The sequence below is a fragment of the Mirounga leonina genome, unplaced genomic scaffold (assembly GCF_011800145.1).
Source record: "Mirounga leonina isolate KUSES-001 unplaced genomic scaffold, KU_Mleo_1.0 Mir_224, whole genome shotgun sequence".
Classification (NCBI taxonomy): domain Eukaryota; kingdom Metazoa; phylum Chordata; class Mammalia; order Carnivora; family Phocidae; genus Mirounga; species Mirounga leonina.
The window spans coordinates 19,235,452-19,250,118 of record NW_023270615.1 but is presented as its reverse complement, the minus strand read 5'-3'; the positions used below and the strand labels follow the sequence as shown (position 1 = coordinate 19,250,118).

Sequence of the window (14,667 nt, the reverse complement as noted above, 5' to 3'; positions counted from 1 at the left end):
TGGACGAGGCCCACCCACACTGTGTGGGGGCCATCTGCGATTTCCATGTGTTTCTAGAAGAGTGCCTTCACAGAAAACACCTGGAGTAATGACTGACCACGTACCGAGTACTGTGGCCCAGCCACGTTGACACGCGCAGATGCTGTGCTGGCCTGTAATTTTGGTAGCGATGGCGGAGCGTTTGCGTGAATCGCCGAAATGCTGCATGGGACTGCATTCCTTCCTCGCTGGGGTTTGGGAGCCAGCCCCTCCCTCGCTGTGCAGAAAGCCTGACCCCGTACACAGTGTGCATCACTAAGACTTCTGCCTGGACGTCCCAAGAAGTAGGTGATGGATTGACGGAGGAGAAACGCCATGCTAGCAAGATTCCAGCCGTTTCCCCACACGGCGCGCTTCCAGGGTCTGTGAAGAGGCCTGAGGTTCGCGGTCGTTGGGGTTGAGCATTGTTCGTAGCTGCAGGGCACAGACTCGGTGCTGCGCGGTGCTGACCTTCTCCTCTGCACCGAGCTGCACGCTGCAGAGTCTGGGGGCGTCGGGGGGCTCCTTGCTGTGCGCATCTCTCAGTCCGGCTCTCACTCCCCTCTCCCCGTCAAATGAGGGGCCATCAGTCTCAAATACTCTCTGTCCAGCTCTGCCTTGCTGCGCGCCCCTCTTTCCCATTCCCCGAGTTTGTGTGCCCTTGGAGGAGGCGCTCCCGGCCTGCAGTCAGCCTCTGCAGGAACTCCCGTGACTCCTTGGGAGGCCCTGGCAAGGACGTTCTTCCTGGGCCTTGGAGGTCAGCGGAGAGCCCTCGGCTCACATTTCCCTCCTGAGGACCTGACCCCGCCACTCTGTTGTCTGGTGGCCCCAGCATCACTGTCACATTCCCAGTTTTCCCTACACGTGATGTGGTCCCTTCGCCCGGGTGCCCACAAGATGCTCTGTTCCCTGAAGTCCCTTTGTTTTACTAGAATGTTAGTGTCTGTGGTTGGGGGTCCACTTTCCCAGGGAGGCCTGTGCACATGTCCGTCTTCTATTTCAGGCAATTTTTTTTGATTTGTGTTGGTGTCCTTCTGTTTTACGGAAGCTGGAGTTCGTGTCTGTCCCTGTCTTTCCATGACTGTTTTGCCCCCGCCGTCCCCTTGTCCTCTCTCCCAGGCGTGCCCCACGGTGTCTATTGGCCGGGTTCCTCCAGTTTAGTCCTCATTTCTGGGTGCTTCTGTCTCTCCTTCCCTGTCCTGACCCCTGTTGTGTGCCTGACAGTGGGCAGATTGTCTTTGGACGTGCTTCCCTCCCGGTGCCGTTGTGAGGCCCCTGTGTGTGAGGAGGGCTGGGGCTCCCCTGACGGCTGTCCTCCCTGCCGAGCTCTGAGCCCCTCTGTACCCGTGAGGCCAGTGTGGGGTGTCTCCGTCGTCCCTTCTGAGGCCCACCTTTGTCTCCTACAGCACCATCCTCTTGGGAGCTGGGTTTGCTGGGTGCCTCCTGAGCCTTGTGGGGGGTGGGGGGTGCTGTCCTCACAGCCCTGCATGAAGCCTCAGGACCCCTTCTTCAGCCCTTGTGAGACGGTTTCCTCCTGGGCCCTGTCCCCTCTGCTAACCTGGCCTCATCGGGCAGCCATGGTTTGCCGGACCCTGTTTGTCTCACAGAACCACTGAGTTTACCAGACTTGACTATTTGACGTACATACTTCTGTAGCTTTAAGTATTACAGCCAACAATAAATTGTTTTTCTTTCCAAGTTTGTGTGTACGCCACTCGCTAATTACTTGCCCTCACGGTGCAGCAGCTGAGAGCTTTCTGATCACCAGAGGTTCTCACGGAAGCGCGGGCAGGGCATGGCCCTGGCCCTCAGCTTGTATCCACGCCCAGCCGGTCCCTTGTGTGCAGACTCCTAGGTGGAACCAGGATTCCTTCCCTGATCCCAAGACCCACGTGTACTGCTTGTAAATATCGTGTGTAGATTTTTCAGTTGTTAATGATCCGGGAAGAATGTGGTTTGGTGTTGCTGCAATAATTTTTACATTACATTAAGTATTTGTCACAAATGCAAGTGTGTAAGATTCTGTGTTTTCTATAGATAACCGAAGGTACAACGTGGGGATGCCAGCCGGCCTGGACTACTGGCTGGCGGAATGGGGGAAGAAGTTCAATGTCTTGTTTCTTCTCACTGATTAAGGTGGTGGGGGCTTGTGGTGTGGACCCTGGAGTGGGTGAGATGGAACGTTTGCACATTTCCGTTGGACGAGGAACGGGTTCATGCGCATGTGTACATATTTCACGTGCTCAGCCCTTCTCTTTCTATGATTAACTGGGATCGTTGTGAATTGACTCATGAGCGGGAACGCGAATGCTGAGAACGCTGTTCTCGTGCTCAGTATGAGGGCTGAGGTTGCCACCGGCAGTGGTGTTCTTCCTGTCCACAGTGCGTGCGTGGGGAGCCCTGTGGCCAGGGCCCGAGGGCTCACCTAGAGGCACCTGGAATGGGAGTGTGGCACCATTAGCTGGCGTGGGCCTGGGATAACCCATAGGAGAGCATGCTGGCTAGTGGTAGCGTTGGATTGAGGGGTGCATACTTCTGAGATGATCCCTTACGTGTGTATATGTGTGAATGCAGAAAACATCGGAGCAGTGTGGGGCCGAGCAAACCTGTTTCCCAGCCCCGGCGGAACATCGTAGGCTGCAGGATTCAGCATGGGTGGAAGGAGGGGAGTGGCCCTGTCACCCAGTGGAAAGGAACCGTTCTGGACCAGGTGCCTGTAAATCCTTCTTTGTATCTTATAAAATACGATGGATTTGACTGTGTTTATGGACTAGAACTTAATAAAGATGAAAGAGTTTCTGCGCTCGAAGTCCTCCCTGATAGAGTTGGTAAGTTCTCTTTATTATTTGTGCATTGTATGCTTTAAAAATGATTATTGAAATGGATGCTTTTTTATTATTCTTTTGCCTTATTGGTATTTTTATTTTTACTGGAGTGCAAGCACTCCAGATACATAATTAAGTCACTAAAACCACAGTTCAAGGAACTGTGAGGGATATAAAGATATATGAAGTTATTGCTGAAGAAATTGACAGTCTGATAATGTCTAACATGGTTATTTCCCACATTTTGCTCACTGTTCATGTGGACTCTGATGGGTAAGAATATTTTCTTATTAGCTCAAATATGCTGTGTAGTTATTTCATCCGATTATATAGTAGTTTATGCCTTTATTTCAGAATCCTTATGTGAAGTATATCTCACAGTGTGTGTTATTACGTAAGTGGTCGTTGCCCTTTCAGCCATAATTCAGGCCGCCAGAACCCGTGGGCTTGAATACGCATTCTTGTTGTTTGCACAGTGACTGGGGAAGTGAGCAGCCCTTTCTTTTGTGAAGTGTCATACAAATGTGCTTCACCTTCATAACCTAGTTCTTTAAGGTGTAAGGTGTCAGTTAATAATAATGACTGATTGTATCTTTAAGAAATAAGTAAAATGTTGTTGTTACGGTCAGCAGGATGCATGCACGTTAACCTTACTTTCTTCAGCGTGTTCACTTGGAAATGTTTTCTGACAGCGTTGCTGCTCATGCACGAGCTCTGGTTTATGCTTTTGGGATGGTCCTTAGAAGAAGCCTCCGAGTTAACAGACCCAGTCCCGGCAGAGGTGGACTTGGAGGGGTAGAAGCGTGGGGTCGGGTTGTCAGGCGAGGGAGCTCTTCAGTCCCTCTGTCCCCTTTGTTTTTGCCACTGTGCTCTTGGGACCCACGCGCTTCCCCAGCATGTTAACTCTTTGCCAGAGCAGCATGTATTTTGTTGGTGTTTCCTCATCCTGTGTAAATGCAGCTCAGTTCTCACTGAAGTCTTGCTTTCCATCTTCTTTATCCATTATGAAAGGTAACTCATTGCGCAGCGTTGCATTTCTGGCTTCTGTCACATCTTACTATTCTCTGGGCCACTGGACCCTCTCTCTTCCTCCTGAGGCATATATCATCGGTTTCCTCTTGATCTTGACGTTCGCCCATTTCCAACGTAAGAAATACACATTGAAGAGTCTTACCTGCAGGTCTTAAAAAATGTCCAAACCTTCATCTCCATTGTTTGTAGGAAGTAATTATCATATATTCTTCTGATCCAGAAGTTTAGTCTGCATCTCTTCTGGGGCAAGACTGTCAGCCCACGTGAGATTTACTGCATTTTGCTGTGTGTCCTGTGCTCTTTTTCCTGAGTTCTTTTGCCTTTGTAAGGACAGAAAAAGTCCTTTTATCTTGGTAAAAACATGGTTTGACCAAACCAAAATACCCCCAAATCTTTAAGTATCTCTGGTGATGGACTTCAGAGTTGCCTAATGTTTTGCTTTGTAGTTCCCAGCAGGAGACAGGGGTTGCTTTTGTAAACAGCAGAGCATTTTAAAAAGGAAATCTGAAGGCTTCTATACAAACCAGCAGTAGATCATGTGCTGACTATGGTTTGCCCTGCGATCCTGCAGTCTGGAAGTTCTGTGGCCTTCACTTACACTCCACGTGGGAAGGCGGCAGCGTTGCATAACTCAGCAAACAGTCATCTTCTGTGTGGGACCAGACTGTATGTTGGTAAAGGAGCCATTTGAAGACTGACAGATTGTTTTATTTTGGTGAAAGGAAAACACGTGACCTGAAATTTACTGCCTTGACCATTTTTAAGTGTCTGTAATTCAGCTAGTGTTAAGTGCATTCACACTGCTGTGGAGCACATCTCCAGATCTCTTCATCTTGTCAGTCTACAGCTCTGTCCCCATTAAACAGCAGCTCTCCTCCCCAGCCCCCGCCTCCATGCTTCTACTCTGTTTCCATGAAGTCGGTCACGTTCCATACCTCCAAAGCGGGACTGTAGAGTACGTGTCTTCCTGTGATGGGCTGCTTCCTCAGCACAGTGTGCCTAGGGCTTGCCAAGTCTAGCTGGTGGCAGCATCTCCTTCCCTCTCAAGGCCACGTGACCCTGCATGGCACGTGTGCACCCCTCCATCCATGGACGGACGCCTGGGCCGCTCCCACCGTTGGGCTGCCGTGGGTGGCGCTGCCGTGAACGTGGCAGTCAGATGCTTCTCCGGGCCCCTGCTTTCCTTTCCCTGGAGGAGAGTCCCAGAAGTGGAATCCCGTGTTGGATTTTCTGAGGAGACTCGTGCTCTTTTCCACAGTGTGGGTAGCATTTTGCGTTTCCAGCCGCAGTGCACAGGGCTCCAGTTTCTCTACCACGCTCACCAGCCCTTGCCCTTCACTGTGGGTTTGGGTTTGCATTTCCCTGACGATTAGTCGTGTCAGGTATCTTCTCACATGCTTTTCGGCCACTTGGCTGTCATCTTTGCAGGAATGCCTATTCGGGGCCTTTCCCAGGTTGTAGTCGGGTTAATTAATTTTTGTTGCTGCTGAGTTGTAGGAGTGAGTTTTCATGTGACAGTGTGACGGGTTTGCTGGTGAGGATTTCCAATTCCGCACCGCAGTTCACTGCTGAAGAGCTGTTACGTCACACGGGAGCTCTGCAGTTTCCCGAAAACCCTAACGCAAGACTCCCTTTTCAGCAGCAGGTCTTTGTGAAGCTGGATTTTGTGCGTCACCCCAAAGAGCATGTCACAGGTTGAATGCAGCAGCAGACGGGGGCGTCTGGGTGTCCTTCTGTAAAGCTGGGCAGCAGAACTGTAAAACCACACCACACTGCCGACTGAGTTTTTATTAGAAAGTGTAGTTATTTTTCACTAGAAATACATTCTGTGGATTTGTCATTTATAGTTTCTAACATACTGGATTCTGATAGTTATTCATACAAAGAAGGGCACTTTTAGATCTTCAGAAATTTTTGAGCATACTGTACAGGAGTCCAGAGATCGAAAAGTTTGAGAACTTTTGAAACTGGTAGGCTTTGCTTTAGTGTGCAGTGGGGAGTTTTATGTAATTTTGAGAATTACTGCATATGTAAGTAGAGAGAACCACCATATGTGTTTACAGTGTCCTTCTGATAAAATTGGGTAACAGTATCTTTAGTAAGAAATTGCAATCTGTGTTCCTTTGAATTTTATTTTAACAGAAATAGGAGCACTTGCGAATGAGTAAAATAGAAGTGCTAATTGTTTTTAAAGACATTTGTCTAAAACGTGGGGACCAGAAAAAGCTTAAAATCATTAGGATCCTCCGTAATTTTCCCAGTATTAATAAAAGGAAGGCTGTGATTTTCCGCCTGCCTCTTAACACAGAACAGGACTGAGGATTAGTTTGTACGGCAGGTGTTGATGCCCTGTGATCTCCGTGTTGGGAAGCAGACGGGAAGGGCCCTGCTTCTGTCAATGGGTCTGCACGTGGTGGCTGGTGTCATTAGGGGAGACAGTGGGAGGAGGCGACTGGTGGCTGGCGATCCCGCAGATGGGGGAGCCGGGTGGGGAGAAGGGAGAGGCCCGTGGGGGCAGGGACAGGCCAGGAGGGGAGGCTTGCAGGCCCAGGGAAGCAATTTGTTCTTCACATGACCAAGCGGAAGCCCTGGGGCATTTCGTGTCAAAGCGCAGGCTGGTGTGACCGTCATGAGGGACGGTCTGGTCGCTGTGGGAAACAATGTGGACGTGAGAGTAACCTCTCAGGCCTGGCATGGGTGCATTGCCTAGTTTTCATCCCTGGCATGTGGTTACGTAGGTGTTAATAGAGAGAAGGTGAGTGAGCGTGCGTGGGAACGCTCCTGTTTTGGAATTCTGCAAGAAGGCGGTCATTACCGCAACATACAAAGTAACTGTTAATACCAAAACACACTGTGTACCTCCGACAGACCATTGAAGTTCCAATTTAGACACAATACCAAGGGCAGAGGAGTTTAGGGAGACTCACAGAAGAACAGCAGGTTCTCTCAGGAGCTGACTTGGGATGTAACAGTGCCCGTGGGATCCCGTGGTCTGGGCCCCGCAGGGGTGCTGGTGTGGTGCACGGACAGCCCTTCAGGCTGCCCCCTTGCATGAGCTCAGTCTTCATGGTGCGTACCTGGTAAAACCCCGTGTGAACCGTTGTTTGCTTCTTGTCCCCAGCGACCTCTCGAATCAGCGATGCACACCTGGCCGACACGATGATCGGCAAGGCGGTAGAGCACATGTTTGAGACGGAGGACGGCTCGAAGGACGAGTGGAGGGGGATGGTCCTAGCACGTGCCCCCATCATGAACACATGGTTCTACATCACCTACGAGAAGGACCCTGTCTTGTACATGTACCAGCTCTTAGATGATTATAAAGAAGGCGACCTTCGCATTATGCCCGATTCTAGTAAGTGTGTACTGACAGCCTTTATTTCTGTTAATTTCAGAGGAACTTGAATTTTAGAATGGGATGTTTGATGAACTGTTTTGTAGATGTGTCTTGTTTTGATTACTAGGGTCAAGTGATTATTCTTTGAGTCCTGCACCAAGCATAAGTTGTGAAGCTTTGCACCTTTTGCCGAGTAGATGTGCTGTTCTGGGCTGTGGACTTGGCATGGGTGGAGTATGGTGGGCCCCTCTTGTGTGGCTTCCTTCACTCAGCTCACCATTTTCAGGCTCCTCGTGTTGTGACGTGTTAGTGCTTTCTCTCTTCTCATGCCAAATACAGCGGCACCGTGTGCACATGTGTTCATCCGTCCACGGATGGCTGTGTGGGTTGTCCACCCCTTGCTGGTTATGAAGGATGCCGTGGTAAACCCTTGTGCGCAGGTTTCTGAGTGGATGTTTTCAGTTCTCTTGGGTGCATACCGAGGAGTGGGATTGATGGGTCTGTGTCACTGTTGAATTGTTTGGGGGACCCCTGCCCCTTCTCCACGTGCGTTGACCGTGTGTGAGGGTTCTGACACAAACACGTGTTAACTGACGTTTTCACTCTAGCCGTCCTTGTGGTTGCGAAATGCTGCCTCATCGTGGGCTTGGTTTGCATTTCCCTGATCACTAAAGACGTCAGGCGTCCTTTTGTGTGTTATTGGCCATTTCCGTGTCTTTTTTTTTTTTTTTTAAGATTTTATTTATCTGTTAGCACAGAGGGAGAGGGAGAAGCAGGCCTCCTGCGGAGCAGGGAGCCCGACGCGGGGCTCGATCCCAGGACCCTGGGACCATGACCTGAGCCGAAGGCAGACGCCTCACCGACTGAGCCACCCGGGCGCCCCGGTTCTGTGTCTTCTTCGGAGCGAAGCCTGTCAGAGTCTGGGTCTCTGTGCGGGTCTCCCGACCCACGTAGGCTTTGCCGACACTTTCTCTTACTCTGCGGGTTTCTGTTCACGCTGTTGGTGGTGCTCTTTGAGGCACAGAAGTTTCTGATTGTGATGAAGTCCACTTTGCTTTTTCTTTTGTAACTTGCGCTTTCGTTTCGGTGTGTGTCCAAGGCCATAAACGATGTACCTCTTCGCTTTCTCCTGCGAGTCTTAATAGGTGTTGCTGTTACATTTTGATCTTCGGTAACGTGTTGAGTCAATTTTTATGATGTGGTGGAAGGGTCCCCCCTTCACTCTTGTGCACACTGTCTGAGCACCATGTTGTGGGAAGACCGCTCCTTCCTTGCTGGGTGGTTTTGGCGCCCGTGGTGAAAGAGAGCTGGCCGCAGATGGACGGCTGTGCTCCTGTCTGTGGGGCACGTGCCATATCGGTCACGCGGCTCTGAAGTAAGCGTTGACGTTGGGAGGTGCTGAGTCCTACTTTGTTCTGTCTCAGAATTGTTTTCACTCTTTTGGGTCCGTGGCAATTTCATGAGTTTTGAAATCAGTTTGTCATTCTCTGCAGAGAGGTCAGCTGGGATTCAGATGGGGATTGTGCTGAATCTCTGATCATCTTGACACCGTGAAGCCTTCTGACCCAGGAGCACGGATACTTTTCCATTTGTTGAGAGTTAAAGATTTCTATCAACAGTGTCTTGTACTTTTCAGAGTATTAGTTTTATACTTCTTTTGTTAGGTTTATTCCTAAATATTTTGCTCTTTTTGATGCTGTTATGAATGGAATTATTTTCTTACTTTCATTTTTGGGTAAGCCTGTTCTTTTTTAAACTACTCCATAGCCTTCCTTCCCTCCAGCACAGGGATCCCTGGGCCTGGACGGGATGACGGGCAGACGCTTGATACGCAAGCGGGGTGTCAGCATGTCTCGGGGTCTTCCGTCAACAAGGCAGGCAGTGAACCTGCTTTCACAGTGCTCATCGGCCCTGACTCTCCACCTTCTTTCTTTGTCTTAGGCTTCGTGTATTTTCTTCATATATCTGTAAAGGGAAGTGTTTATATACGGGCAGGAATTTAATGATCAGGAGAGTGTTCCTTAAAAGCATTTCTCCAGTCTGTATGAAGTTGATTTTTGACTTTTCTGTAGAGAAAGCTCCGCAGTGAGAACTGTTGGCCTTGCTTGGGAAAGCGTAGGGGCGTTGGGACCGCCCGCGGCGTCTCCTGGGCTCCTCACCCACCCGCCAAGTGGTTTAGCGAGTGTGGACGTGCAGCAGCCACGGGGGATGCTGCCCTGGTGCTGGGAGCTCACAGGGGCCTCCGTGTGAGGCCCTTGCATCTTGGCTCAGTAGCGAAATGCCTGGCCGTCGCGTCTTTGGAATGCTCTGTAAACGGGCAGCGCCCCGAAAGCATGGTGGGCTGGTGCCGCTGCCGAGGAAAGAGCAGTTTTGAAGAGAGAACTTGAGCTTCGGGTTCGACATCGCTTCCCTGCTCAGGGGACCTGAGGACCAGTAGACTCGGGCATGTGGCGGCGGCACTGGCGGTCAGAGAGGCGGGGTTAGGGTTGTGTCCACCGTGAGGGACAGACACATGCTCGGGGCCACAGCAGGCTGTGTGTGAGGCTTGGGGTGCTCTGCGAGCGGCGTGAGCACGGGCGGCCTGGGGTAAGGCAGGACCCACCGCCCCCTCTGCTGCTCCTTGCAAAAGAGCTCGCCCCCGCACGACCTGCAGGGGTTTCTTGAGAGAGGGTGGTAGCCACCCAGCCCATCCCCCTGCCCATCGGGTCTGCTCTGGTTTCTATGCTCCGAGAACACCTCGTAGCCCCTGCCGGCTCAGGGCAGCGTTCTCCGGCGCGCAGGCTTTGCTGGGGACCGTCTGACAGGCGCGAGTGCCTCTGCCATCCCGGAGGTCCCGTCGTGATTAGTCTGGGAAGGGGCTCTGTCCTCAGAGCAAGGAAGTCTTATTCGGAAGCTGGGATAGGAAGATCATGTGTGCTGCAGTGAACGTGGGGAGAAACAAGTTTCAGGAGTCACAGGAAAAAGACCAGGCGTGTGTTGAAGAGAATGGCATATTCTCAGTGTCCCAAGAGGTATTGTCTGTTTTGAAGGCCTGTTTCAAAGTCACTCCAGCTTACTTTGGAGAAGTTCTGTGCATCTAGGCTTTTCCGTGGCCTTTCCTTGCTTCATCCTCTCAGACGGTCTCAGTTGTAATTAAACACAAGCCACGGGGATTTCTGGTTATGATTTTCAAAATCCTTGACATGCCTACATCCTGGGGTGGGGGTGGCACACTGTTTTTGTAAATAAAGTTTTATTGGCACACAGCCACACCTTTCATTTCAGCACTCTCTCGGCTGTTCTCATGGGACTGGCAGGGCCGAGCAGTTGGTGCAGAGACATGTGTCCTCGAGCCTCTGGCCCTTGAAAGAAAAGTGGCCTGACTCTTGCTCTAGATAATTAGGGTGAATCCAGAGGTTAACGTTTTAAAAAATTATTGCTAAGATAGACATGTGAGTTGGTACATACGTAAAAATTGACTTTAAATTCTTTCTTCTCCCCTCTTTAATGCAGATGATTCTCCTCCAGCAGAAAGGGAACCGGGAGAAGTTGTGGACAGCCTGGTAGGCAAACAGGTGGAATATGCCAAAGAGGACGGCTCTAAAAGGACTGGCATGGTCATTCATCAAGTGGAGGCCAAACCGTCTGTCTATTTCATCAAGTTTGATGACGATTTCCATATTTATGTCTACGATTTGGTGAAAACATCCTAGATGTCATCATGAACTTGGCCAAATTTGTGGAACTATTAAATGTATAATTTGTAGACATAAAGACTTGATTGCTTTCCAGTTTAATGAAAGCTTAAATGTCCCTGCGAACCCACAATCTCTGCCAGCAGAACTGGTTTTGTTCTGAATAGTACAGATTTATGTGAACACAAAGCATTTTGTGTAAGGAACTCCTTCCTCTTACGAGAAGTCTCTGTGTCTGGAGGGGAGTTAGGGCAAGTTTGGTAAAGTTAAGCTAGCGTCGCGGTCGTGTAGACTGGACTGGATCGCCCCCAGCTCCCCGGCACTGTAGTTCTCCCCGTCTGCTGCCACACTGCAAGCTTAGTCTGGTACTGTCGGTACCGCCTTCTTTGTTGAGACGTATGCACCCCGCTCTCCCTGTCCACATCTGTGTGTGTCCATAAGCACCACACACACACACACACACGCGCACATGCACGCACACACACTTCCTTGGCAGTCCGTTCTCTGTGGATTGGGGCGGGGGTTCAGTAATACTCTCCAGTCAGCAGGAGTGCTTGTCCTGAGTCAGTCCGATTTCGTATATTACTGCTGTTTATTTAAAAGTAAATGTGGGCACAGGAGACACATAGGGACGTGCGGCGTGTTTTGGAAGTCAGAAGTTCAGACACCTTTTTAGTCTGGAGGCATTAAACCATGAGTCCAAATAGGAATCATTTGTGAACAGTTGCTGGACCCACATTAGAATTTAACAAAACAGTTAGGAATCTGGGTAAAAAGCTGCCTTTAATTTCTAAGCTTTGTAAATTTTTGTCTACATTTTTTATCCTAAGTACTTCTTTTGTTTTAAAGCAAAGCCCAGGTACTTGGTCCACATTGTGTGATGCTGGTGTGTCCTGGACGGCACAACTGCTCCGTTGATTTGTCCATCGCAGTCTGGATTCTAGTGCGTGGGTTTGAGAGGCAACCGTGCATCAGTGTTTGTGTGTATGTGGGAAGTTCCTGGCAGAACCCAGTGCTTTGGTATTAGAAATACAAGTTTGGGAGTGGCGTTGCTGCCTTCTGACAAGTTCTCTGGGACACTCTTATTTTTATTACTGTTCTTACTGATACAAGGTTGTGGTCAGAAGGCTTTTCCCCACAGAGAATATCTAGACACGTAACAGCCTGCATCCCCTGACACCTTCTGTGGTGCTGGGCGGTCTCGGCTCCCCGTGTGCTGCTGACGTGGACTCTTCCGTCATCGCGCTAGCTTCTGGGTGTGACTGTGGCCCTGGGCCACGCAGCCCTTTCGTGGCTTGCTCCTGCGAGGTTGTTTTGACCGAAATAGAACCCTAGACGTGGTTGGGGTGGTGGCGACGTGGCCATCTGTCACTTTGTTTTGGATGAGTCCTGATGGTTTGAAAGCCACAGAGCGGCAGGACGGGGATCCAGTCTCTCGTGGAGACGGGAAAGCTTGCCTCAGTGTCGGGCAGAAGGCTGGATGCGCACGTCGTCAGCCAACTACCAGCAGTCCGTGTGGCCTCTGTCGTGGCTGTGCTCAGTATTGGAGATTCTGTCGTTGGTGACCTCCCTGCGCGTGGTCCGAGTGGTGCCCCGCTTCGCCTCCGGAAGGCTGTGCACGGTCATGCTGTTGGATGGTGACCTCGCGCTCGGGAAGTGCAGCGCCTCACCTCGGGCGGCAGGGGGAGCTTGTCCGGCTCTGCGCTCCCCCCGCGGTGAGTGCTGGTCTCACGCTGCTCCTGCTCGAACAGGCGGCGTGCCGCACGTCTGTCTGGCTCTGGTCAGGGCCCCTGCATGCCAGTCTCCAGGCTGAGCCCGGCTCCCCGAGCGCAGGCGAATGCGTGTGCCCCGAGAGTGGGGGCGTCTGGCATGTGCTCTGTGCGAACGTGGCGCAGTGCTTCGGACTGAAAACCGGTGTTCTTTGGAAGTATCCTGAGGGTTGGGCAGTGGAAACCTCTGCAGCCTCGCTCAGTGACTTGCGTTGTGGTTTTCCTGCGAGTTCCTTTAGCACCTTCAACACCACATGGTCTGCCACTCTCCAGGTGAATGTGACACCTTACGATCACCATTATTTTCATCACTGTTCCATCTGTTGCCTTTAGGGCGGAAGGAAGGGGAAGGGGCTTTTTGTTGTTTTCCTTTTTCCCCCTGTTCTCTTTTCTTTTGGTGGCTTAACCCACACTTGCGCGGTGACTGATTCCACTCCCTCGCCCGGTACTTCAGGCTTCGTTCTAGGCTCACGTTTCAGATCTGCATGCATTGCTTGCCTTTTCCTGGTATCAGAATGTTGGTTCCTTGTTCGAGGAGCCCAACATGAGTTTCCAAAATTACCATGGGTCTTGTGAGTGCACAAGCCCTGAACCTGTATAAAATGTCCCGGCCTTTCTCACTGACCTGCTGTCGTGTTCCCGTGTTGTGTGCGTGTGACGTCCGGCTGCCACGTGAAGCTTCCGAGGAGAACCTTAAACGCAGACCATCCTTTTTTGCATGCTCTATTCTAAGTAGGATGTTCAATGTAACTAACTGAACTTGCATGTGAAAGATATTTAGGTTTTTTGTTTTCTATCTTTGTTTTTATTTGTTTTCAGTTCTCTGTATATTGCTTCCTGTGCCGTTGTAGTGGTCGTAGGATGAAAATGCGCTGGTGGCCCCACGCAGTGCCGGCAGAGGGTGGTTCCCCAGCTCTGTCTGTCGTGCAGCATTTGAAGGGACTGTGCATGCTCGAAGCGCTCGCAGTCACCTCTAAGCCAGAGTTCATTCCTGTTCCTCTTTTACGTGCCAAACCCCGAAGTGCATTGGGCTCGAATCTCTGAGCGCTCTGGACCCATTAGAAGACTGTTCTGATTGTCACAAATTGTAGTGCCTGAAAACACGCGTAAGCTGATTGTCTTAAAAAGAAAGAAAGAAAGAAAAAGTTCTCCAAAGACAAAACAGGAACAATTATTATAACAAATAATTATGGTCGAAATGTCTGTGGTTCCTTGGAAATGCTGCGCTTTTTGTATTTCCACCATTAGTGTGGTGTGAGCGGATGTGTATAGTTCAGAGGTCTTCGTGTTCGCATCTTACAATTAGGTAAATGACCTCATCTTTCAGGCTTGAATTCATTTTTAATTTTAATTTTATTTTATACAATGTGTAGACCGTTCCCTGTTCTCTGCATTTAGAAGTATAAACAATATAAATCTGTTAATTCTGTAAGTAATTTTTATAATTATGATGTAACTCTATCCTATCCTTAAAACATTTAAAATAAACCCTTTATGTGCAACTTCTGACTGTAAATTTTGTGCTCATGAGCAAAATGTGATGTGTTAAACCTGCTTCTGGAAGTTTTTTAAAGTTTAAGATTTTAAGTAACCTTTTCCCCTCTCCACCACATGTAAACCGTCCAAAGCACGCAGAAACGGAAGGAGGTCGAACTTCTCCTCGCATATGGTAACACTTGGTCGTCCCCAAAGGGAGAGGGGCAGTGAGCAGTGTCCTAGAGCCATTCTGTAGTGGATTGCCATTAAGGAGAAAATTTATCATAAAATTTTAAACTTGATTATTTTAAATAGAATTAAATAATGTGTATTTTATACTTTCACATCTAGTTTTGCTTTATATACTGCCTGTAATGTTGTTAATACCCGAGCACCCACGAGCGAGAGTGCAGGGAAGATCTCCGTTTCCCAGTGGTGGGATGAGGAAGCGAAGGTCACGCCACTGACGGGTGCGTGTTCTGTGCTTTATCCTCCTGGGAAATTTTAACCAGTGAGGTAAAAAGTAGATCCCTCAT

The 14,667-nt window shown here is 49.9% G+C and overlaps 1 protein-coding gene across 2 annotated transcripts in view; it reads left to right on the top strand.

Moving 5' to 3' along the window:
* The window catches only part of SPIN1 (spindlin 1), a 67,512-nt gene extending 53,355 nt beyond the window's left edge, over positions 1-14,157 (top strand). For both annotated transcript variants that reach the window (XM_035029223.1, XM_035029224.1), the window contains 3 exons: positions 2,593-2,846; positions 6,997-7,230; positions 10,705-14,157. In XM_035029223.1, coding sequence (XP_034885114.1) covers positions 2,593-2,846; positions 6,997-7,230; positions 10,705-10,904 — 688 coding nt within the window. In that variant the 3' untranslated portion in view covers positions 10,905-14,157. The remainder of the gene's footprint in view (positions 1-2,592; positions 2,847-6,996; positions 7,231-10,704) is intronic.
* Positions 14,158-14,667: the final 510 nt, after the last annotated feature.